This window comes from Marmota flaviventris, chromosome 6, assembly GCF_047511675.1.
Source record: "Marmota flaviventris isolate mMarFla1 chromosome 6, mMarFla1.hap1, whole genome shotgun sequence".
In the NCBI taxonomy this organism is placed as follows: Eukaryota; Metazoa; Chordata; class Mammalia; order Rodentia; family Sciuridae; genus Marmota; species Marmota flaviventris.
In genome coordinates this window covers 82,057,022-82,084,599 of record NC_092503.1, presented here as the reverse complement: position 1 = coordinate 82,084,599, position 27,578 = coordinate 82,057,022, and the positions used below count along the sequence as shown (strand labels likewise).

General features: G+C 34.3%; 1 protein-coding gene across 1 annotated transcript in view; it reads left to right on the top strand.

Moving 5' to 3' along the window:
- The window catches only part of Mei4 (meiotic double-stranded break formation protein 4), a 172,658-nt gene that overhangs the window by 40,163 nt on the left and 104,917 nt on the right, over positions 1-27,578 (top strand). Inside the window, exon 3 of the mRNA XM_027928003.2 lies at positions 14,500-15,035. Within this exon, the coding sequence (XP_027783804.2) occupies positions 14,500-15,035 (536 nt within the window). The remainder of the gene's footprint in view (positions 1-14,499; positions 15,036-27,578) is intronic.

Below are 27,578 nucleotides of genomic sequence, written 5' to 3'. Positions count from 1 at the left end.
ATCTTTCACATTTGTGTAATATTTGGTATTTCTGTCTTGTCCTTAGTTTGAGCTAATTTCTCTGTGCCCTCATAACATGTATAGGAGTATACCTGTTTTTGACACTAAGGCATTTATGCTTTGTAGTAGTGTTAGGTGTTGGTTGCTTTTTTCTGAGTTTCTTGACAGTAGGAGGCCATGTCATGAACTTTATTTTCAGGACCATCACATTAGTAAAAATCACTGAAAATGAGTTCTGCTTGGTTAGCAATAAGGTGTCTGCAGAAAATCAACTTCAAGCTCTGCCTTTTACTCCTCATAAGAAAACATTTTAATCATAATTGACAATGTAATGATTGACTACTGAGTTCTCTTTGGCTTTGCCTCTTTTTCAGAATTAAGACTCTTTTATTTTGTCCCCTAAACAAAGACTGCAGCCTCAAGCCTGTATCCCTAATATTCTTAGAGTTGTCATTTGTGGCTTTACTGGCAGATAGACTATACTTTAAACGAACATTAACTATAGAAATGTGTTTATCTCCAGACTGCAGTATGTGGATGATTCTGGTCTTCAGAACAAGCCTGTAGTTAGTTCACATACATATGTCATGTTGTGGTGTATATCTTAAATGTCCCCCAAAGACTGTGTGTTGAAGGCTTGGTTTCCAGACAATGGCACTATTGGGAGATGGTGGAAGCTTTAGGAGGTAGGACCTAGCAGAAGGGAATTAGGTCAATGGACATATGCCCTTGAATGAGATAATGGGATCCTTTCTTTCTTTTGCCTCTGGGTTGACATGAAGTAAGCAGCTTTGCTCCACTGTGTGTTCATTGCCATCATGTTATGCCTTGCCACAAGCCCAAAGCAATGGGACCTAGTAAGTATGGACTGAAACTTCTGTGAGCCAAAATAAATCTTTTCTGTTATAAATGGATTTATCTCAGGTCTTTTGTTATGAGAAGCTAACACACATATAATGAATGAGCTGTTACCTCATCCTTCAAATATTTTATTTCATGGTGAAATGAAAGACATCTATTTTCTCAATTTAAATTTGGCCAATTATAGTATTTTTCTATTTTTGGATTGTCTGATAGTCTAAGGATGTTACCAGTGTTTTCAAATAGTTTTTTAAAATTTTTTAGAGAAAAGAGTAGTTTATGTAATTCCCCAATTAAATAATCTTTTCAACTCTGAGATTTCATAAAACTTTTGTTTTCATAATGTCATAATAGTCATTTAGCAGAAATTGCTGAACATCCACCTTATGCTGGTATCATGTTCAGTGCTTAGAATGCACTAGTAAGTCAAATACATGCTTTGTATTTGGATTTTATGGTCAAAGGCAGAGAAGAAATGGTTACATGTAATAACAGATTCTTTGGGAGCACACTGAATGGGAGTCTGATCTGATCTAGAAGGTCAGAAAAGGCCTTTAGGAAGAGTAACATTTAAGTCAGAATCTGAATATTGTACATTCAGGAGAGATGAGTTCTGAAGGCATGAGAATGTGTTCTAGACAGAAGGAAGAACACAAGGCCTGAGACAAACATGGATAGAGGAATGTTTTTCAAACTTGGTTGCATGTTAGTTATCTGAAGAAATCAAGGAAAAGTCAAGTGCTTAGACCCCATGCTGAGAGAAACAGTGGATACTTGGAAAATCACAATTAAGGCATTTTAAGTAGATGAGTGATACAATACAATTTGAGAACTGAGAAGACTGCTGAGCTGCAGCATGAGACAGATTGGCAAAGGTGAGACTGGGTGAATGTGCAGAGCCCAGTTAAAGCCATTGCAGTGAATAGCTTGGGTAAGAGTGGTGTCAGTTGGGATGGCAAGTAATGAGGAGAAAAAAGTTGGCAAAAGGAAAGGAGAAAAGGCTAATTAAGTAGAAGGGAGTCCTAGGAAAGTAATGTCATATAAACCAAGTGAAGAGACTGTTCTGAGTACGAGGAAATGCATGAGATGAAACATGAAATGTCACACAAGGTAGAAATGATCCATTTAATAAGTGGCTGGTTATCAGTTATTCCATGGCAACTTTAATGAGAGAAGTAAAAAATAATTTATGTGTGTGTGTGTCTCTCTCTAAACACGTGAAATAATTTGTTTGATAGAATATCATTGGGAAATACATTTGTGAACATCTGGTTAGGAAAAGTCTTGAAGAAGAGTAAGGCCTAAAGGAAGCATAGAACTTCAGTAAGCAATGGTTTACACAATCCAAGAAGGGAAAAATATCCTGAGGTTTGGGTGTAGTGTGTTCAGGGTAAAATATATGGTTGTCTTTATGAAGCTTATGCTTTATTACTCTATTAAGGATTATGGGCAAGGGCTGTGTATAGAATCCAGCATATAGGAGATACAGTATATAGGAAAGGAAAAATACTACAGGCAGGAAAACCTGTAGCCTGTAGGAGAAGGGTAGCAGTATTCTGAGCAAAATAAGAACATGGACTCAGATGCTGTTAAGGAGAATTTTGGTTCAAAGAGGTGCATTTTGAATCAAACAAAAATAATGCAATTTATTGACTAACTGTAGGCATAGAAGAAAAAGGAACTGCTCAAAGGGAACACAAGATTTAGAAAATAGATGCCTTAAAGAGAAAGAGCATTTGATCCAAGAGTGATACATAGATATGTGTGTGTGTTTATGTGTGTGTGTGTGTGCGCGCACATGCTATTTAAGTCCTCCATTGTTTATAAGGTCTAAAAATATTCCACGTTTTGAGAGATAAATAGGATATATATTAAATGAGCCAACATTTTAACAGGTTTTTTTTTTTTTTTGATACCTGCAAGACCTATTATCAGACTTTTCTTGTAGTGAGTGATATCTCATACAAAAAAGAAAAGATTTCTAAGATGTGAATGGTGATTTTGAGCCCTCTAGGGACAGTGAGAGTGAGGACAGAGTCCCTTCACCCAAGTTAACAGAATTTATTGGGACACCCAGCACCCTGTGCAGATAACAGGTAAAGTATATCAAGACTCTGAAGGTACTTATAGGGTTACTAGTGTGCATTCTAGCTTTTATTATAATCTTCAGCACTTAGGAGAAACACCGTAATTAGTCACCAGAATGGAAGATTAAGAGGATTTTGTGAATGTTTGGTGTGTCCTAGGACTGCAAGATTATTTCCTTGGAGAAGTCTAAGTTATTTGGAGATGTACACTTAGCAGTTACCTGGGGATAGTCTGGACTTTTACTGATTCCAAAATAAATAAGTAAGGAGCATAGGAATATAGTATTATCCACTATGCTCATATTTTAAGCAATACTGGCAAAACATAGTGATAATTACTATTGTCTGAAATTTTGTGGGTTTTTCCTCCCTCTAATAGAAAGCAATTTTCTTGATATCAGTGATTTGTCAGTATGGTTTTATAAAAAAACATTATTTGTTTCTAGTCCTGCACAGTAAATGTTTTGATAGCTTTTAAACAAGGCCTGCATTTCATGGACTAGTTTCAATATGTCAGGTATAAAAAATAAAATAAAACCGTGAAGGCAGAATCCATAAACCATGAGCCTGTGTATGGCAGGCTATAAAAAATGTGTGGTTCAAGTAAGGGTTTATCTCTAGGGACACAGTTCATATTTGGGGCATCCTAAATAAGTTTCCTGATTGAGACCAACATGTTTGATACAGATATCATCAGTTAGACAAAAATATGCTTGGTTTCACATGAGGTAAATCAGTGGCCTTATAAAGGCAAAAACCTACAATTGTGGATTTACAAGTTGCATTTTACCATTTGGATGTAATTTATAGGGTGGAATTGAAAGGTGAAGGAATTGGAAGGTGAATTAAAACTGGAGACTTCTTGTTGTACATATTCAGTTGTGATATAGGAAACATGCAATTTAGGTGGATGTTTGTAGATTGAAAGATTTCAGGCAACTGAAAGGCAATTAAAATGTTTGCAATATTTATGAATACTGAATAAAATATTGAGGATCTTCTAAAATAGCCAAAATCAACAAGTACTTAAATATATCATATTTGTTCAGTAGTGCTTAACTTTCAAGACTGCAAAAAAAAGAACAAGTCTATTTACAGTCCATTAGGAACTATGGCTTGGTTAGAAAGGGAAGCGCTCCTAAAATAGTCATATATAAAAATAATTACAAGATGCATTACAGTTTGCCTTGTTATATTTATTCCTTTTTATCCATTAATTGATTAATTGATTCCTTATTCAACAAAAATTCTTGGACTTCTGGAAGTCCAGTGGTGAACAAGATAATATAATAGAATTTATATTTCTATGAAGGAGACAAATAAAGGCAAGACAATTCCGAGCATGTTAAAAGCTGTGAAGGCAATAAAACAGATTGAAGTGTGGAGTACTTGTGGATGGGACAGGGCTACAAACAGACTGTTTGGTCAGTGATCCTACAGTCCTCCTAGTGGCACTGAGGTCAGAATGCCCAGTGAACAGAAACAGATCAGCATGGCTGTAGAGCAGAAGCAGTTAGAATAGTGGGGTAAAGGTGAGGCCAGGGAAGAGGCCAGAGCACAGCTTATGCAGGGCTTGTTCCAGTGGGTAGAACTCTTGGTACAGTAGGACTGGAAAAAAAGAACATTTTTTATTTTTTTAAATAGGGAACATTTAGTAGGAGTTTTAAATTTCTTGATCTGGATTCTCCATGGAATGGATTGCTAGTGGGAGTGGAAACAGTAGGAAACTGCTCTGTAGGATTCTGAGAATGTGGTTTATAAAGAAAGTGTTTTAATCAGCTTTTTCATCCCTATGACCCAAAGACCTGAGAAGAACAATTTTAGAGGAGGTAAAGTTTATTTGGCACTTATGGTTTTAGAGATCTCAGTCCACAGATTGCCAACTTCATTGTTCTGGGCCCAAAGTGAGGCAGAACATTAAGATGAAAGGGTGTGGCAAAGGAAAGCAGCTCAGAACATGGCACCAGGAAGCAGAGAGAGTGTGCCACACATCAGGGACAAAATATAAACCTGAAAAATACACCCAGTTACCTACTTCCTTTAACCACACTCTGCCTGCCTATAATTACCACCGAGTTAATCCTTGTCAGTGGATCAATCCACTGATAGGTTATATCTCTCAGTATAATTTCCTCTCTGAACATTCTTACATTTTCTTAACCTGTTGGCTTTTGGGTGACATCTCATATCTAAACAATAACAGGCAGTGATGATGACTCAAGCTAAGGTGGGATAGAACAGTTAAAATATAAAAGGCTCTACTCTTGCAAAATAGAAAATAAGTACAAAGTTATCCCTGAAAAGGGAGTGGAGCTGCAAGTGAACCTTGAACAGTGAAACAGGAATTAACATGAACACATACAGAAGAAAAAGGACATTCCAAGAGTCATGGAGGCAAGAGTTGAGATGGAACCAATAGGACAGAGCCTATTTCTCTGCTGTCCAAAGATTGAAAAATAAACATAAATCAATATAAGCAAGTGGTTCCCCTGCTGGAATCATCTGGGAATTTAAAAAACACTGCTACCTGGGTCCTATGCTTAGAAATTATGATGTATTTGGTATGGAATATGGGTTGTATTGGATTTTTTAAAAAAACCTGAAGTCGCTGTAATGTGCAAGCAGGCTTGAAAATTAGGGAAGTAATATACTTCAATATAAGTTCTTTTAATTTAGGGATATCGAATCTAGCAAGGCACAGATGAAACAGGGTGAGTACATGAGACTGGAGTAGAACGAAGCAGTGCTTTTCAGACTTTCTCAGTTATCCACCTACTTTTTACTCAGTACCTGTAGGGGGTAGAGTCAGTATAGAGAATATAGAGAGATAAGACAATAATACCCTGAAATGTTATGTAAAATGCAAGTTCCAGGAACCCTCCCCTAAAAATACTAAATGCCCACGCATAGGAATTCTTAACTAAGTTAAAGGAAACTCTGTGCTGGGTGAATGAGCTCAGTGAACATCATTTTTGATAGAGAATGAAGAGGACACATATGGTAAGAAAGAATGTTAAACTCATTTATTACCTAATACAGGAAGCTCAGGGGACCAAATCACCCTACAGATAATATTCCAGGAGTATATATATGAGGAATTGGAATCCTGTGGCCAACGCTGAGGTCACAGCAATAGCTTTAGTGACTGGTAGAAAACAAAGTCAGGCAAATTCTCTTGGAAAGAAGTTTGGTCAAGGACAGATTAGAGATTTGTGGAATCTCATCAGAAAAGGTGGGTGCTAGATTGGAGAGTGCTGTGCAGTTTGGCATTCACAATACTGGGGGTGGGCAACATAGGATCCTACAATCTAGTCTGAACAAAATCACATTGTTAATTATAACCAACAAGACTTTATGGTTTAGAGAAAAATATTAGTGTTCAGAGGACAGAAGATGTTTGGATTATTTTCTCTTATAAAATAAGACTTATAAAAGTCTTTTTGAAAAAAGTGCTTATCTTGAAGGATGGTTACTATTTAGAGAATTATGAATATGAGGTATTTAAGACAAGAAGGAACAGTATGAGGCATAGATAGATACAGAAACATACTGGAAAATAGTCTAATCTGACTGTAGCATACAGGGAATGAGGAATAAGAATAAGTAGGGTGGAGCTTATTAAGAAGAGATGTGAGTGCCAGTGTAAAACATGTTTTATTCTGTTGACAGTAAACCATCTTTGTTGATTTTTCAACAGGAAAATAGAAGGACAACTTAACATTTGTTGAGTGTTATACTACACATGTATCAGGCAGTGTGTTTTACATTATATGAAGGTAAGCTTACTTAGAGTGATTTGACGGGAGTCATGAACGTCACTGTCAATAGTCCAGGTCTTCACATGTAATTACTTTGACATTTGAATAAAAGAGATTATATAAAAAATGTTTGTATTTATTGAATAAATGTCATTATACTCTTACTCAGCATCTGGAATATGGCAGCAAACAAACCAGGAAGTATCCTGGATCACACATTCTTGAGGGCAAGGATAGAATCTATCAGTAGGAGATGATAAGTGATACTTATTTAAAACAGGGTAATGTGTCAAACGCTGAGCTGGTGTTTTCTTTAAATGGGGTGGTCAGGGAAGGCATTTCTACAGAAGGGACACATAAAGTCATACTTGAATGTCAAAAAGAACCAGCCTTGAGAAAATTGTGAATGAGGGTAGAAGTATATTGCACACAGAATGTTTCATGCAGAGGAAGGCCCTGAAATAGGAACCAACTTGGTGATTCCAGGGAGCAGAAGGGCAAGGCAGGATCATTATTATTTTCCAATATATGAAGGTCAAGGACAAAGAGAAAGTCGATTTTCAAGTTTGAAACCTTGGAGACAGGAGGATAGTAGCATTGTTACTAAGAACTTGTATCAAGTCTAAGTGAAGATAATGATCTGTTTTAGACACATGAAGTTTTAAGTGCTAAGATCAAGCTTTGTTGACATACTAGCCTGCAAAGAAACCTAGTGATTTGAGCTTGAGAGTGGGTTGGGACTGGAGATTCATATTTGAGAGTCATTAGCCAAAAGTAATTTTTTAAGCTTGAAAAAGATGGGGTTATCTATGAAGCTGTAATGGGGAAAGAAAGCTGTAGGTGTAACATTGAGGAAGGCTATAAGATCACTTAGGAGAGAAAGAAACAACCAGAAAGTCCAGAGTGTGTGAAGTCCTGAGTCCAGAGTGTTGCCAAGTAATCTAGAACCAAGTTAGCCCACAAATACCCTATGTCTTTTGTGAACTTTGTTCAGTGAAGACAATTCAGTGAAGACAAATCATTCCATTACTTTATATTTTCCTGCATTTTATATTGCCTCTTTTGTGATATTATAGTGGTGATGCAGATTACTAGAGTGGAATTAAACGTGTTGAAGCCCTTTCTTTTTCAGAATTTTTCAAATATGCTTTCCAATATACTGACATATACCCTTCTAGAGAAATGCCAAACAGTTGCTTTCAAGTGAAACACCGTCAGATTAGAAGATGAATTATACAGTTAAAATAGTATTTCCTGTTTGACCACCAGGTGGCGGAAACAATACTTTTTAAATTTTTCAGTGCATCAGTATATTAGTGATTATTAAAGCTGGGAAATCATGGTTGGTAGTGAGAAATTATATATTTCCTGTGATGACATTTGAGTGCATTTCAAAAAATATATGTTTTTTTTTTTCAACAAGTGTTCAAATCACCAAGTATATAAGAGGGCAGACATTAAGCAATAGAAACCACCCACATAAATAAACTGCCTTCAAAATCTCTCTTTTTCAATCAGAAATCACTAATACATCCAGCACAGGTTATTGGGTATAGCAACTGAAGTATGTATGAGATACAAGACAGCCTAGATGGAGAGTGGTTTTCTTTGCTTGGTGACAACAGGGAAGGGTTTCATAAAGGATTTGAAGCAGAACTTGAAGAATCAGTACGTGTCTGGGTTATAGTATAAGGACTCACCAGGGGAAAAAATTGTGTAAATGCATGATTATGTGAAGTAGTATAGCATGTTTTGGCGACCTGATAACATTGCACATAAATAAGGGTAAGGGCAGATGTAAGGCTGGAAAAGAGTATTGGGGAACCATACAGTAAAAGGTTTTGTTAGCCAAACTGAGGAACTTGGAGGACTCTTTCCTGTAAGGCAAGGGAAGCCTCTGGATATTTTAAGGATAGAAATTCTGTAATCAAAGGAGTGTTTTAGAAGAATGTGGCTCCTAGGAGGACACAACTAGAGGCAGGTAGATAAGATAGGAAGGGTAGTGCATTAAGCAGTTCAAGAGATGGTGGTGTCAACTAAAGTGGGGAAGGGGCTATGGAAAGACAGATTATGATGATTGATTTTACATGTCAACTTGACAGGTCCATGAGATGTCCAAATATTTGGTCAGATATCATTCTGTGTGCTGTGTGTTTTTGAATGGGATTGTTTGAATTGGTAGACTGGGTGAAGTGGATTGTGTTGGCCTCCATAATGTGAGTTGACCTCATCTAATCATTGAAGGCCTGAATAGAACAAAATGCTAAGTCTTCTTCAAGTATGGGGCAACTGCTTCTTCCTTCCTTGAAGTAAGATGTGGGTCTTCTCCTGTCTTTGTATTCAGTAGAAATATTGGTTCTTCTTTGGTCTTAAGCCTACTGGTTTTTGGACTGGAATTTATAGCACTGGTATTCCTGGGTCTCCATCTTGCCTTTGCAGGTCTTAGGATTTCTCTGTCTCTGCTTTTGGGGAGAATCATGACTAATATGTGTGTAGAATGTATAATCATTGTAACATGTTGTTTCATTGTATGTGGACTATAGAAGGGAGAAAGAGGCCAAAGATAATCCATCATCCTGGACCGCTAACAGGAGAGATATATGATAATAGCTGAATAGGCCATATGTGGGACAAACATGAATTGTGTATTTGTGTGTACAATGCATGAAGATGATTTGTTCACTTTCATAAAGTTAATGGGACTTGCAAGGAATACACTTAGATCTGTAGGTTTATTTTTATGGGTGAGGTAGGGACTATAGACATGAGAAAAGACATCAAGAATTGATGTGGCTGCAAGTATTTTTGAGGGAAGCAAAAAATATATTTGCTCTTGATTCAGGGTTGGGCATTTTTAGGATAGGGTGTGCGATAGGAGGGTGCGGTCAGCTTTTTCATTATTGCAACAAAAAGACCTGACAAGAACAATTAGAGGAGGAAAAGTTTATTTTGGGGGGGTCACAGTTTCAGAGGTCTTAGTCCACAGACAGCCTCCTTCATTCCTTTGGGCCTAAGGTGAGGCAGAACATCATGGAGGAAGAGTGTGGTAGAGGAAAGCTGAGGTGGACAAGGTCACCACAAAGCAGGGTTAAGAGGAGACAACATTCACTATATACAAAATTTATATCCCAAAGTCATGCTCTCAATGTCCCATCCCTTCCAGCCATACCCTACCAGCCTTTAATTACCACACAGTTAATCTCTGTCAGGGGATTAATTTACTAATTGGGTTAAGACTCTCACAACCCAATCATTTCACCTCTAAACCTTCTTGCATTGTTTCATACATGAGCTTTTGGGTGACTCCTAATATCTAAACCATAACAGGCACCAACTCTATTATTTGAGTGTATTTGAGATCTATTCTGAAATGGTAAATGGGTTTAGGAGAGAATTTAAAAACTGAAAGAAGATGGGAGAGTTAAGGATTTAGGAAAAGGAAATAAATAGAAAGTCTAGGGTATCCAGTATGTGAGAGGGACATTGACAGTTGTAGACAGAATCTGCAAGTTTTGTTTGTTACAGCTTTTAAATAATATCTTATTTCATATATTTGCATAAGATTTCATAATTTAATGTAGATTTATGATCTCTATAATTATTTAGTAACAGATGATATTTATTGAGAACTTAATGTGTGTCGGACTGCTTGATCTGTGTGTGTGTGTGTGCTGTGTCTATTAAATCTAGTGGCAAATAGGTAGGTCATACGCACTAAGTTGGAAGCTGTTGCATCTCTCAAGCACTTCAGTTCAATAATAAGTTAAGAGAAAAGGCTCATTTGACTTCTGTTTCACCTGAGTCCCTCTTAGAAAAAAATAGGAATTACAGACAAACACATGGCTTCATTTTCTTTTCTGTCCTTGGTTATGAAGCTTTGTTAGTCATGCTTTGAGATAGGTGTTGAAAATACAAACTGAAGCAAATGAATAGAATGAAAAACTCAAGGGACTGAAGTATATTGTCTGTTTCCATGCCAAGCATTACTTAAATAAGGTGGACATTTTAAATTTTGTCTTTATGAATAAGTATCTTATTTATGACTATTGTCAGAGATTGTAACCGTTAATAGTATCACTGAAAATTTTTTCTACTAAGAAAACTGTTTCTCTTTTTCATGTTGTAAAATATTATATACTATAGTTACATTTGCCCACTGTTACTGAGTGATTTACAATACACATGCTTTAGTTTCTAATGTAAATACTGTTTGTAGCCATCATTCATCCACATTGAGAACAGATAGAAGAAGTAAATTGGATATTGGTTACAAGAGGTAATTGATGTCATGAAAAAAAAAACATGTTATTGGCTTTTTGTTAGCTATTTTTGTGAAATATTTTAAATATTATAATAGTCATATTCTTTTCTTGTCTACCTACCTGTTTATCTAATCTCTCTAAGCTTTCACTTTCTCTTTGGAGAGCTGTTTGTCTCTCATGAAAGAAGTGATCACTGTGGTTTGGTGTAAGTTGCAAAGAACTTGATCTTGGTTCATAATAAATATTCAGCATGACAGAAAATCTGTTACAACCAACAGCAAGTTATAATATTAGGCATTTCTCTTGATAGGGTTTCTTCTACAGTCAATAAAATTGGTGGGTGAAAGGACCACAAGGATGACAAGAGACATAACTTAGGCCCCAGGAGCTCATAAACAAGTAGATAACACATAGCAATAATTAAACACTTCAGTGGAAATGTACTGAGATGGTATGGAAGCACATAGGGTATCTTTGCCATGGTTCAAAGGTGGTTGGACTTGAACTGATGATATTGGTTTTACCTACTCACTATGTGGCTTTTCTCAGGTCTCTTAACCTACGTTTCCTTTTCAGTAAGTCAGGAATTGAAAAAACATCTTCCAAGTTTGTTGTGACCATCAATTGAACTGTTTTATGAAACTGCTTTGTAAAATGAAATAATGAACATAAGATTCTTTCATTTAATTTGATATTTTGACTTCAATATGTATTAGGTAAAACTTCGGTGTGATCATCTTTTGTGGAGTTGATGCATTTATTTAGGACACTGAGGGAAGATTGCTCTCAGTATGTTTTTCATCTCCAACATATGCCCTCATGACACTTTTTTTTTTTTTGAGATTATGGAAATGATCAAGCAGCCATGAAGAAGAATGTTCAGTTTGGTGTATTCCTGTCCCCATTGCACACACATGGGTTGAACTACTCCCTTCAAATTTGTACCTGGCTTACATGAAGGATATGAAATGGAGTGGTTTTGGCTAGCCCGTGAGGAATGAAAAGCAGAAACCACAAAACAGCTTCTTGCCTATTAATTGGTAGAATTAATTTTATGAGTCTTCCTTGAAATCATCACCCTTGAAATTCAGCTTATCTTGATGGAAATTAGAATAGGTTAATGAAATTGTTCACTTTCTCTTTGGAGAGCTGTTTGACTCTCATGAAAGAAGTATAATTCACCTGAATAATTACTATTGCCCCGCTGCCCCTTTGTTTTTAATGTATGTCTTGAGAAGTGATTTCAAGTGTTCATCCTTATTTGCTTAAAATGATCAGACTGAATGTCTGGCTCTTTTAGTATACCCACATGCATTTAAACACTTTCCAATAGATCATTGTTCTGGATATCATCACATGTTTGAACTCTCTGTATTAGCTCCCTAAGCTTGGAATATAGATATTGTAGTGATGATCAGCAAGCACATATCTGCACATTTGTAGTGATTATAGTAGGTACCTATTAAGTGATTGAATTCTATTATTATCCCATCTGCTGCTGATTTTATTGAAGGACGAAGAGCAACAATTTAGATAGATTTACAAATATATGGTGTAGAAGGTAGATGATGCCATTTTTCTTCTTCTTCTTTTTCTTCCCTGTTAAACTATTGTCTACCTGTATCCTGCTTCAGGGAACTATGGCTACTAGGTAAGATCTTCTTTAACTTCCTGAATGCCAGGTAGCTTTCCAATCTATGTACATTTTCACCCTTCTTTTTTAGCCTCAGACGAAAAAATATACTTCCAAATTATTGAGCCCATCCAATTCACTGGAGCCCTTGGCTTGTCTCACCTTCTCCAGCCCATGTCTCACCTGCCATTTTTATTTTCCCTCATATCTCCAACCTCTCACTCTCCATTATTTTTTTCTTTTTCATCTATGATTGTTCAAGTTTCTTCCAACTTGAGCAATGCTTGTTTGATGTTACTATTTTATGCTCTCCTGATACAAATCCTCAGAAGAGTTGGCTGCTCTTACACCTACTTTCTTTCCATTCACTCTTCTAAGTCCACTGCTCTCCATCCTCTGTTTGCCATCTTGACTGACCAAAGTTTACTACAGATAAAGCTGCTATGGATAAGATCATTGATGGTTTTCTACTTTGAATTCCAACAGATGTTTTTTTCAACACTTTGTAGTTGGACTTCTTTTCTTCTTGTCATTCTCATTAATATTGTTTTCTTGATTTTCGTGATGTATTCTTATGTATTCTTCTTATACCTTTTTAACTGTTTATTCTCTGTCTCTTTAATGACTGTTCTTTCTCCACTGAGTTCTAAAATATTCATACTCTTCAGCATCCTTCTTTGATCCGGTTTTCCTAACTTCTCATATGAAACCCGAGTGAATATCAAATCTAGGTATTCACTAGATTTGATTATTGAAAATCATGCCATTTCACTTTCCAGACTTAGACCTTTTATACTTCATTCCTGATCCTCCTTATATTGCTGACTGAGATATTTCTTGTGCATGGTTTCTTAGGTATATGTGTGTGCTTTAGAATGTTCAATGAGAATTTTCAGTTGGTTTCAGTTGAGTTTGTACATGTTACTGATAATCACTTAAAATTATAACCAATACCATTTTACATAATTTGTGTTTATGATGGTTTGTCTCTTTAAGAATGACCTAAATTTATTGTGCTTAGTTTTAACTGCATATATACACACATATATAGATATAGATATTATTGATATTTTTTAAAATTTGGATGTGTGTATATGTGTATGTGTATAAATTTTCCAAAGGAATCTTACACAATTCAAGTTTGAAATTTACTCTACACCCTACAAGATAAATTCTAAGGTTCTTAATATGTCATAAATGATCTTATGTTATTTGGCCTCTACATATTTCTATATCTTAATGTTGTACTTTCTGTAGAAGTAACATCAAAATATGTAGGAATCCTGATATAAACACTGTATACAATACCGTGTTTTCCTTTGTTAAATCTGTGTTTTTGTACTTACCTTTGGTTATGGAATTCTTTTGTATTTTTCATTTTCCTAACTTTTATTTTGAATTTATACTCTGCTTTATATTATATGTAGTTCTAGCATCACTAATTCCAGGATACACAGATCAAACCAGGCAGGGCTTTCTAATGCTCTTAACTTCTCAATATTCTAAACAAATTTCGGTGTTTGGATACACCTGTTACTTTGTGATCACCTATTGGAATCTGTACCACACTGTGACCCCCTTTGGTTCTTGCAGCCTTTTTCCCCCTCTGTTATATCTTTTGAGCATGGCATGTAGTTATATGAGAGCTAGTAACTGGAACACAAGGCAAATCACCATTGCTTTTCAGTTGCGAAGAAGAGACCTTTCCTGCAGTCAGCCTGAGCAATTTCTGTTACAGGTTTCCCTCTACTCATTTTTTTATACTACTATTTGTTAAATGTTTAATATGTATTTATATATTTCATTTAGTATTTTAAGTTAGAAAAATCAGTGTCTAGTTTTTATATGAAGAAATTTTAGTTATAAGGAGATAACTCTCCTATTCCTTTCTGTTTTAGGGAACTTATCTTCCCTGTTGCCGGCTCAGGAACATGGAAGTTCTGAAAGTACATTAACTACGATGGAAGATTCTGGGTGTGATTTATCAAGTGAACAGAGAACTGAGTCTTTGGAACTATCCCCACATTTTGTGGAGAGCTGCACACCCCCACTTTTTCCACTACTACCTCTGGTGAAAAGACCTGGTGCTGCCCCAGAAAATCCTTTGTTTTCTCACATGCAGTTCTTACAGCATCTGCTTGGACTAAAGAACTTGACAGAATCAGGTAGTCTGAAAACAGATTTAACCCACTTTGAAAAAGACTTTTCCATAGTCTCTGATTCTGTTTGTCAGTTGCTGGATGGCCTGATTGCTTTTTATCGTAATCCTAAACTTCCCTTTTCAAGCTTTTGGACAGAAGCTGTTGGTACTTTAGCTAAACTGACCAGTGATTATAACTTATCTAATTATATTTTTAAAAAGTGTTACAAGAAGTTGGAAGAATTTGAGAAAACACTACTACAGGTTATTTTAGGGAACAACCATATCAACCGGGTAAGTAATACATCTCTCCCATTCATGACATAAGATGTTAGTAATTTTCTTGAACATTCCCTTTGGATAATGTGCACTGTTGTCCTGTAGCCTTGTGGTCAGAGTCTGAAGTTAGGCTTCTTCTGCACCCATCTGCAGCTCATATCTGTTGTCATGTTTCTATCTCTGGATTCTTATTACTATAGTATAATTCTCTACAGATGCTTCTGCTTCAAGCTTCTCTACTTTTGAAAAATTATTTTAAAGTAATATTTTATACTATGTTTCAATATTTTATTGGTCTAGTAATTATAATATAGTAAGTATAGTAATTATGCAAAGTAGTTGGTTTCATTGTGGCATATTCATACGTACATACATATATACATATATTCATATATATATGCATTATGTATATATATAAAATTTGGTGAGTTTCATTGTCCAGTACCTCCCCTTATACTTACCTCCTTGCTCTCCTTGTTTCCCTTCTTCTTCCCTAGTGCTCTCAATTCTATTTTCATGAGGTGCCTTTTAAAATTTTTTTTCTCTCTAGCATTCCATATATGAGACGATATAAGACTCTTGACTTTCTGAGTCTGGCTTATTTCATTCAATATGATGTTCTTTACTTCCATTCATTTTCCTGCAGATAACATGATTTCATTTTTATTTATGCCTATAATAGTGTACCATTGTCTGTCTGTCTGTCTGTCTGTCTCTCTCTCTCTCTCTATATATATATATATATAACTTTTTTATAAACATTCATTGGTTGATGGACACATAGGCTGATTTGTAACTTGGTATTGTGAATTGTGCTGCACTAAACATCCATCTCTAAAGTATGCTGACTTTAATTTTTTGCTAAATACTGAGGAGTAGTATAGCTAGATCATATGGTAGTTCCATTCCTAATCTTTTGAGGAAACTATACTGATTTTCATAGTGGCTGTACCGATTTACATCTCCACATACAGTAGAAATATGTCTCTACTGTACTAACTTCCTTTGTTAGGCCCACTTGCTAAATGTCCCATCACCTCCCAGTAGTTCCACATGCTGGTGACCAAGCCTTTAACATATGGGTCTTTAACATATGGATATCTACACCATAAATTTGTAAGTGGCATAATGCTTTATGGACCCTCTATAAATGTGGGATAATTGAATAAATTAACTGGGAACACAGAATATAAGACATTATCATGTATTAATTTGATTTTTTTTTTACTTATTTACTTGACATAAAAAAGGTTGACTCAGGGATGCTTTCAGTAAGAGACACTGAGGTAGTCTGAAGTTGTTCTGAGATATTGGAGAGTTTCATACTACTTTTTGACTATTGAGACATAGTGGAGAGTTTCATACTACTTTCTATCTTCTTTTACTATCTCATCCTTGGGAAAATTCTATTTAACACTTTTAAATTGACTACTGGAAATATCAAAGCAAAGCCTAAAATGTCTAATCTATTCAATGTATTTCCCTGTAGTAAAAAAAAAAAAAAAAAACTTATTGTACTTTGTTTCTTGTTACATCATTATTGCTTGTCCTCAGTGTCATGATTTAATGCTCAGTTTTTGTACAATGAATTTTTAGAACTCTGATAAAATTTGAGTTGATAAACTAATTTGTTGCACATACATCTGTTCTCTCTGTCTCTATTAAAGTATAATTTGATCAATATTTTAGAAAAATGTTTGATCATGCTTTTGGCATTTGTGAAAGATATTGAATTTTCTGTCTGGGAAAGTAAAATCTTTTTCTGCTAGACCATAATCAATCAAGAATTAAATATCTTGTTTTCTATAGTTGTATCAAGATATTGTCTTATTCTGTTTTCTGTTGCTATAGCATAATAACATAGAGAAGGTAATTTATAAAGAAAAATGTTTACTTTAGTTCATAGTTTTGAAGGCTACTAGATCCAAGAGCATGGCCCCAGCCTCTGCTTGTCATCTGGTGAGGACATTCTTGCTGCATCATAACATAGTGCAGAGGGCGTCATATGGTGAGGCAGAGCAAGAGGTCTTCGCTCTGCTCTCTCAAATCTTGTTACTTTCTAAGGCCCGACCTCCAAATACCATTAAAAAATTTAATTTGGAAATTAAGTTTCCAATACATGAAGTTTTAAGAAACACATTCAAATCAACAGATATACAATATATTTCTTGGCCATCAGTAAGATATCAAATAATTAATATCCCTTAATTGTTTTAGTATATTAATATCCTTTAATAATTTTAGTATTTATTTTTGTTTTCTTAAGACTACCTTACACTGGTTTTGTGTGATTTGCTGATATTGGTGTTTATATTCCTTGTGAGAGTCACTGGATGATGCTTTTTCAGTCTAGGCTCTCTTTCCTACAAGTTGTGAAGGTTGATGTGATTTAACACCAGAATGTGCATAAGAAGCTTGTGATGATATGAATAGTTTTGAAGCATTTGTTTTCCATATCATTTGCCACTGTGCCAGCCATTGCTGAATAGTGGTCAGCGTATTATCAACAAGTGCATGAATGGCTTTCTGGGAAAGGTTATTGTTGCATTCAGAGAAAGTAAAATTTTTCACTTCATTTACAATTAGGATGATAATTAATAAATGAATTTTAATAGTATTTCCTCTGATTTTTTTCCTTCCTCAGAAAAAGCATCTTAGGCTAAATTATTCAAATATTTGTCATTGTCATTCCTAACATCATCATTATCAACATCATTTTTATCCAGAGATGTACATAAATCTTAATTATTTACTGGAAAATTGAATGATACTTTCCCTTTATGAATTTTTTTTCTTTTATAGCTTTTCTCAATCAAAGAGCAAAGCCTCAAGAAATAATAAATTCTGATATGAAATACAGTATAGCTTCTATTTTATATTTTCATTGAGATTACACTTGATATATTAAAACAAAATTTCAGTGTTTAGAAAACAATGGATTTCTTATAATCCTTGTTCCCATATATTAGAAAGTTTTAATTAAATTATATTAATTAAATTATATAAAAACTTGAACCATGCTGTTGATTCTATTGAAGTAAACTTATTTTTGAGCAATGGGATAGGAGAAAGATAGTATGAATACTTGAATATTCTGACAGAGGTATTTCATATATTTTAATTTAATTATAAAATTTTAAATATAGTGTCTTCAACAGCGTACTCTCAGTAAACTGAGTAGTAAAATTATTCTGACTGTGACTTATTTTTATTTAATGATGAAGAACCATTTAGTATCTTTCAAAAACCTAAAGGTATCATTGTAAATATCAATTGTTGGAGCTGCATTTTGAAGGGGTAGGAGGTTGGAATGAAATGTCCTGAGATGGTTTTGAATAATTCCCTAATATTAGCTTGGTTGAAATTATTAATATGCTTCAGAGAAAATATGTTAATTGTGCTTTCTCAGTTTTAGGTAAATCCTATTTTTTAAATGTTAGTACTTAATATTATTAGTATTATGTTTCTTAAACAGTAAATAACTTAGGAATTGTTATCTCAGTCCTATGTCTGTTTTATAGTTTGAGGATAACCAATAGTGTGGGACTGGAAGAATTAATCTACAATGATATATTAAAAACATGTATCTTTTTAAAAAATATTTTTAATTATATATAACAGCAGAATGCATTACAATTCTTATTACACATATAGAGCACAATTTTTCTTATCTCTGGTAGTATACAAAGCATATTCACACTAATTCCTGTCTTCATACATGTACTTTGTATAATAATGACCGTCACATTCCACCATCATTTCTAATCCCATGCCCTCTCCCTTCCCGTTTCACCCTTCTGCCCTATCTAGAGTTCATCTATTCTTCCCATGCTCCCCCTCTCTACCCCACTATGAATCAGCCTCCTTATATCAGAGAAAACATTCAGCATTTGATTTTTTGGGATTGACTAACTTCACTTAGCATTATCTTCTCTAATCATACACTGCTGGTGGGACTACAAATTGGTGCATTCACTATGGAAAACAGTATGGAGATTCCTTGGAAAATTGGAAATGGAACCATCATTTGACTCAGCTATCCCTCTCCTTGGTCTATATCCAAAGGACTTAAAAACAGCATACTACAGGGACACAGTCACATCAATGTTTATAGCAGCACAATTCTTAATAGTTAAACTATGAAACCAACCTAGATGCCCTTCAATAGATGAATGGATAAAAAATATGGCATATATACACAATTAAATATTACTCAGCAATAAAAGAGAATAAAATCATGGCATTTTCAGGTAAAAACATTTATCTTGAAATCACACAACTAAAGGGTATCTGCACAAGTCCTCCTCTTGGAGTCCTAAGAAGCTGCCTTCATTTAACCTGGGGTTGCATTGTCTTCTACTTGCAGGATCCCAGGATGGCACCTTCACAGCTAGCCTGTGTACTTGCATCCCAGTCAGAAGTGTGTACTTTTTAGGTCTTTAATACCTTTTATTTGATTGACATCCTGACCTTTCATCTCTCATATACACATGCATTTTTCTGAAGTTTCCTATATTTTCAGACTTCAAAATGTGTTCATGGAAACAACCTGAGCTAACCCTAGCATTGTACTGCCACCTATTTTTGTTTCACAATCCATCATAAGATACTTTGGTACTACCATGACCCTGTCTTAGAAGTTCAATACCAGAATGTTTATGATTCTGTTTAGAATTAGCATATTTGTTTTTAATTTTCAGTTGTCTTTAAGAAGTGGGAATGATTATATTAAGTTAAATATTAAAATCTGTAGTTATTGTTTAGCTTTTAGGTGTTGGTCATAATATGTTGCCTAATCTTAGACATATAATTGAGTTATTTAGAAAAATTCTTGTCTGATTTCTACAACCACAAAACAACTCTTGAATTTATTATTTGTGGAACTAATAAGTTAGTTCCACAACTAATAACTGGTTGCCAAGTGGACACTAAATTAAAATGTTATATTACTTTATAGGAGTGGGAGGGTTTAACAATACTGATTAGCTAACCTTGGGTTCCAGAGGTTGTCTTATACTTTTGGGCCCAAGTACTCCAAAGGATCCTTATAAACGAAAGAGGGGTTCAGGAGAGTTTATCTCCAAATCAGAAATTTGAAGATGCTACCATGCTGGTTTTGAAAGTGGTACCATGAGCCAAGGCGTGTAGGCTGGAAAAGGTAAGGACATATCTCCCCAAAAGCCTCCAGAAAGAACACAGGCTTTGCTACTGAGTTGTTAGACTTTTCAAGAACTATATTTTGAACGTTAACCTTTACCAGATACATGGCTTACAAATATTTCTTCCGATTTTATAGATTTCCTTTCTCTTCTGTTGATTGTTTTCTTTGTTGTGCAGAAACTTTTTAATTTGATGTAGTCCTGTTTATCTATTTTTCTTTTTGTGACTTCTACTTCCAGTGTTATACCCAAAAAAATCATTTCCCAGACTAACATCAAGATGATTTTCCCTATATTTTCTTTCAGGAGTTCAGTAAGTCTTTGATCTATCTTGTGTTAACTTTTGTGTGCCAAGAGTTTGTATTGATTTTTGTGTCCCATGGGTTCAATATATTCTTCCACATGTAGATATCCAGATTTTGTCTCCTGCAGCTTTACTGAATCATTTTTTAAGTTAGTTCTTACAGTTTTCTTGTTGCATCCTTAGGGTTTTATATGTCTGTCTTTTCCCCACTTTGTGTTCTTGGCACTGTTGTTAGAGATGAGTTGACCATAGATAATTGAATTGATTTCTGGGCTCTCTATTTTATGCTATTGATGTATATGTCTGTTTTTGTGCCAGTACTATACTATATTTTATACTGTGTCATTATAATATATTTTGAAATCAGGAAGTGTTATGCCTCCGGCTTTGTTCTTGCTCTAGATGGCTTTGACTAGGGCTTTTTGCAGTTCCATATGAGTTTTGGGATTATTTTCCTACTTCTGTGAAGAATGCTATTGAGTTTTTTAAATATTTATTTTTTAGTTATAGGTGGACACAATAACTTTATTTTATTTTTATATGGTGCTGAGGATCGAACCTCTTGCCTTATGCGAGCACTCTATCTCTGAGCCACAACCCCAGCCTGATATTGAGTTTTTGATTGTTATTTCATTGACTCTGTAAATCACTTTGGATATTACAGGCATTTTAATACTAGTAATTCTTCCAGGCTATGAAAATGGGATGGTCTTTCTTTTATTTCTGTCTTTTTAAATATAATCTATGTATATTTTCAAATTTTCATGCTTTCACCTATTTGGTTAAGCTTATTTCTATTTTTTTGTTATAATTTTCAGTCTTTTACATGTTTGGTTAAGTTTATTCCTATTTTATTATTTTTCTTGTTATTTGTTAATAAAATTGTTTTAACTTTCCTTTCAGATAGTAATTCTGTTTAGAAACATGATTGATTTTTGTATCCTACCCCTTCACTGAATGCATTTTTTAAATTATTTCTAACAGTTTTCTTGTTGAGTCCTTAGGGTTTTTTTTTTTTTTTTTGTGTGTGTGTGTGTGTGTGTGTATGATAATGTCATCTGTAAACAAGATTGTTGTACCTTTTTTTCAATTTGAATCCCCTTTATTTCTTTTCTTTTCTTTTAATTTATTTTTTATTGTTATTTCTTTTCCTTTCCATTTTTTATACCTGTCTTGACTGGGACTTCTAGAACTGTAGTGAAAGAAGTGGGAGTAGGGAGTGGGCATCCTTGTCTTCCTTTTACAGAATCTGAAGGGAAAACTTTTCAGGTTTTCTTTGTAGATTGTGATGTTACTTGTGGGATTTTCACATACGGCCTTTCTTATATTGACATAAGACACTTCTATATTCTATTTTGTTGAGAGTTCTAATCAAAAACAGGTGTTGAAGCTTGTCAAATGTTTTTTCTGGACCTACTGAGGTGATTATGTTTTTTGTTGTTGTTGTTAATTTTGTTAGCCCCGTTGTATCATTTGTGTGTTTCATATTTATGAATTGAAACATTCTTGTATCCTTGAGGATACACATTATCATTATCATAGTTTTTGATCTTTATAATGTGTCATTTAAATTATTTGCTTGTATCTTATCAAGCTCACCAGATATTGTCCTATGTTTTCCCTTTCTTATATCTTTCCCTGTTTTCAGGATGTTGCTGGCCTCATAGAATATGTTTGAAAGTGTTTCCTCTTGATTTTAGGATGAATTTAAGAAGGATTGGTGTTAATTAGTCTTTGAATGTTGGTAGAATTCACCAGTGAAGCCATTAGGGTCTTTGTTGGAAGATTTTTTATTACTGATTCGGTCTCCTTATTTGTTATTGATCTGTTCAAACTTTCTATTTACTTGTGATTCAGTTTTGGTAAGTTTTATGTTTCAAGGAATTTTTCCATTTCTTCTAGGGTATCCAGTTATTTGTGATGTAATTCTTCATAATAATTTCTTAAATTCATTTTATGTCTGAGGTGTTACTGTAATGTGCTCTCTTTTATATCTAATTTTATATTCTTATTTGTTCCTTCTCTTAGTCTAGCAAAGTTTTGTTTTTTTCTTTAAAAATGATAAGCTCTTAATATACTTGTTGCTTCTTGTTATTTTGTTCTCTATTGCTTTATTTCTACTCTAATTTTTATTATTTTATTCTTCTTCTAATACTGAGCTAATTTGCCCTTTTGGGTAGACTTCAATACCTCACTTACAATAATGGGTAGAATATCCAGACAGAAAATCAATAAACAGTCTACTTGAATAATGGTGTAGACCAAATTATTTTAGCTGGCATATGTGGAATTTTCCATACAAGAGAAGAAGAATACACCTTTTTTTCTCAAGCAAGCACAGAATATTCTCCTTAGTAGATCATGTTTTAGGTTATAAAACAAATCTTAATAATTTTGGGAAACTGAAATCATTCAAAATGTCTTTTCTAACCACAATGGAATAAAACTAGAACTAAATAAATAATATGGGAGAATTTACAGATATGTAAAAAGTAAACAATATACTCTTTAACAGCCATTGAGTCAAAAAGAAAATCAAAATGGAATTTGAAAAGTATCTTAAGACAAATAAAAATAATTTATACAAACCTTTGAATTGTGGCAAAAAAGCAATAAAAAAGTAAGTTTATGGGGATAGATGTCTATATTTAAAAATAAAAAAAACCTTTTCAGGTATTTTAAACACAGATTTCTAACTTGAAAAGTTTTATTTACTGGATATGATGATGGACAAGGTAACTAAATTCAAGTTCTATATCTGTATAATGGAGTTAAGAAATGTGACAATCTCATAGAACTGTTGGGAATTTTCATTGAGAAAATGCAAATGATATGCTCAGCCTAATATCTGGCATTATATAAGCACTTAGTGAATACTTCTTGTTGATTTTCTTCTTCAGAAAATAACCATGTTCTGTTTTCTCCACTATGCTTGGCACAATATTGATCTCACGGTAGTAGCACAGTGAAGTCTTTTAATCAAAAAAGAGACAATGAAGTAAGTGGCAAGCTTTATTTTCTATGCCAGTGTACACCTACACTTTAAGCACCATCAACTGGCTTCCTTGGTAGGAACTCCTACTGATATCATCAAGGCATTCCTGACAGGCCTCCATGTGTCAGGTAGTAGGATATCATTTCTTAGTATCACTAACAATCATTCACTATCAAAGCTTCCCAGTGACCAGTGAACTTAATAGAGATTTTTGGATTTTTTTCTTTGTGTTTTAATTATGGAAATAGTAAATTAAATATTTGAGTGTCACAGTTTCACTTACTCTTTGTACCAGTTCCTTCCTGTACAGTTGTGTTAGGTTGCATCTCTGATCTAGATTTTTATAGTTGGTGATTTCTTTATTTTATCAAAATGACTGTCAATTTTACTTTTTACTTGGATCACAAATGATTTTTGCTTAGACCACCTTCAGTCAGTTTATGGATAAATCTGAAGATATGGTTCATGAAATCTGATATCTTTCATCACCAATGTGTGAGATTTCTCTTAATGATACTTGAAATTCATTCATGGCATAATTGTATTGATCAATAAAGCATATTGACTTTTTAATTTAATTTTTTCCAGTTAGCAAGATTTGTAATATATTTCTCTTTTGTAAGTTAAGACATCATTTAGTAACAGCACAGGCTTTTGTTCCTTTATGAACTTTCCAAAATGCCTTATCCTCTATAGTTTTTGTTTTTGTCAAAGATGTTCAATTGTTTAAGTTTGCTTCAAAGATTTTTATTTTTGAGAGAGAGAGGGAGAGAATTTTTTAATATTTATTTATTTTTTTAGTTTTCGGTGGACACAACATCTTTATTTTATTTTTATGTGGTGCTGAGGATCGAACCCAGCACCCCACTCATGCCAGGTGAGCACGTTACTGCTTGAATCACATCCCCAGCCCCTTCAAAGATTTTTTTAAAGCTACTGTCCATTTTGTTTTAGGATATGCTTGGGTAAATATAAATGGAGTTTAAGGTTAAGGCTCAAAGACCCATTTTCATTTTTATGTAGAGCTGAATTGAAAAAACAAAATCTGGGCTAATTTTCTTGTAGTTATAGTTTAATTTTATAAGCATTTACTAAAACACTGTCATAAACTAAAATCTTAATAATCCTCTTGAGCATTACTTCAGTGCATAAATCAAACATTTTTTAGATTTTCCAAAGCAGTGTTTAACTTTCAGTATTCATGCAGAGGAAGGAAGGACAGACAGACCAGACTTTGTTCAGTTTACTTTCACAGTCTATAAGTTTCTATGCTTCTTCCTAAGATCTTAATAGAAGTCTTCCTTCATATTCTGTGTTTTAATTTGTCAAGCACTTTCATGTGAAAATTATTATCTATTCTGACAACTCTGTGTAATGGTTGTTATCACTGTGTTCAGTTTATAGATGAAAAGAATTAAGGCCAGGCAGGTTAAAGAATTTATCTACATGTATGTTCACAAATTCTTTCATTTGTCTATTACATAATATTTCCAATTTTTAATTAATTATATCATTAATTTTAAAATGTATATATACATTTTTCCTAGATGCAAAAGAAAGTAACTGACCTCTGTTTATTGGTTATTCATTGGATATCAAACACCTTAGTGATATTTCTCTCAATTTTGTAAGGAGAATATTTATAGTTTGCTTGGGTAAATTGTTGGATTTTATTGTGTATAAAGATTTATGTTTATAGATAGCAAGAAGAAGAAGAAAAAAGACCTGTTCTATGGTATAATATAGAATCACCTTGTTTTCTTTATTGGCTATAAATAAGCATCTGTTGGAAACTTTATAATTGCATATACAGCCTAGTAACCCTAGTTTCTAATTGAATATAAATTATATGGTTTTGCTTGTGTCTACATAAAAATATCCTTCTGCCTGTTTAAAAAAGTGTATTACTCCTCCTGTTTTAAAAAGTTTTGTGAAATACATTTAAACTTTTTCAAAGTTTTATAAATGAAATTTTGAAGCTATTATTTTTAGTTGATTTTTTTTCCATAGAGTTTAGAATCTATGTAAAAAATACTCTCCCTTCTGATTGTATTTCCAATGTTGAGGAAAGAAATCATAGCTATCAAATGTGAGACTTTGAAAAAATCAAATGTTTCTATGAACATGAAATTGCTTCTTATTTATTTATAATCAGTAGTAGTTTTAAGTAGAACATGTTGCTTCACGTATATAGGGATCAACCATTAACCAGTTAGTTTTTCCATGGTACTCTTCCAGTCTCTGACATGAACATGGGAATCCTTTTATGTGCTAGTTACTTTCAGAGACTGGATATACTGTAGTGGAATGATGAGAGTCATCTTTAATCTAAATAGTCACTGAGTAAATGAACAAATAAACATAAATGATACAATAAGTATCAGGAAAAAAACTGAATAGAATGTAATGAGAGTGAATAAAAAGGAAGGCCTAGCTTGGATTGTTGGGACTCGGAAAGTCTAATGTAGGAAGTGGTTTTTAAGCAGAATGAGAAGGATAGTTGGTCATGCCATATATCCCTAAAACAACATGTATTTGGAAACTTGAAAGGCAGCAGTGTACTCATGTTGAAAGAGAGGAAAAGGCAGAGAGCTACGTAATGATTTTGGAAATATACAGACTGTAATGGATATGTCGGCTGTAACACAGCAATTTCAGTGGCTTAAAACATCTGGAGAGTATTCTCTCACAGTTCTGAGGCCAAAAATCTGAAATAAAGGCATAGACAGGGTCACACTGCCTTTAGAGGCAGGATGAGATCTTACCTTACATCTTACAGCTTTTGGTGGCTTGGCTTATGGTTGTATCTCTCCTGCTTTATCTTCACATTGTCTTCTCTCCTATTTCTAATCTCACTCTGTCTCTCTCATAAAGATATTTGCAGTGGCATTTAGGGGCTACCTGTATAATTCATGATTATCTCTTCTCCTAAAGATCATTAATTTAGTCACCTCTGCAAATATCTATACCCCCAAAAAAAAAGTATAGATCACAAATTTCAAGGAATTTATGTAGATATCTTTTGAGGGCCATTATTTCAGCCTTATACCCTATCCAGTGTTTATTTTTCACTCTCTCCCTTTGACTTATTAAAATATATATTTCTTTTTCCATAGCCACATACCTATCCCCATAACTCTTTAATCCTTATATAGTCTTAGTCTTACTTCCCTCCCAAGATTAGAAAAACAATGACTTTCTGGCCAGAGAGACGGAAGGAGAGGCATCCTCTAGGCTTCTGGGAAAGTTTCTTCTCATTCTCTGGGAGATTCTGAGAAACAATTCTCTATTGCCTCCTCTGGCTATCGTCTTGTGATGATATAAAACTGGAACTCTTATAGCCATCTTGTTATATCTTAAGGGAAAAGCAACCATATAAAGAAGGATAAAACCCAGAGAAAGATAGTAGATTCAAGCCAGAGCCAGGTGAAGTTAACCCTGAAGCCTATTCAGTTTCTGGATTTCCAATCTTATGAGTCAATGCATTTTGTTAACATTTAAGGTGGTTTCAGTTGTGTTTTCTTCAACTTCATATACAACACCTCTTAACATGGATAGGCCATGTCAAGGAGTTTCGGTTTTATTTGATATGTGGGAAGTCACTGATTGTTACAGACTTCAAAACCCTACCTTATATAACATCAGATAAATTATTAGAGAGGGGAAAGAGGTAGAAATAGGGTATTATGCTTTAGATATGAGGTGTCCCTCAAAATGTGTGAGACAATACAAGAACAGTCTGAGGTGAAATGATCCAATTATGAAAGTTGTAACCTAATCAATGGATTGATCCGCTAATGGGGATTAACTGAGTGGTAACTGCAGGCAGGTAGCGGGTGGCTGGAAGAGGAAGGTCTCTGGGGGTGTGTCTGTGGGGTTTTTATTTTGTCCCTGGTGAGCAGAGCTCTCTTTCTCTGCTTCCTGGAGCCACATCTTGAGCTGTTTTCTTCCACCTTGCCCTTCAGCCATGATGTTCTGCTCATCTTGGATCCAGAGCAATGTATTTGTCGGTTTATAGACTGAGACCTCTGAAACCATGAGCCCTCAAATAACTTTTCCTCCTCTAATTTTTCTTGTCAGGACTTTGGTCACAGTTACAA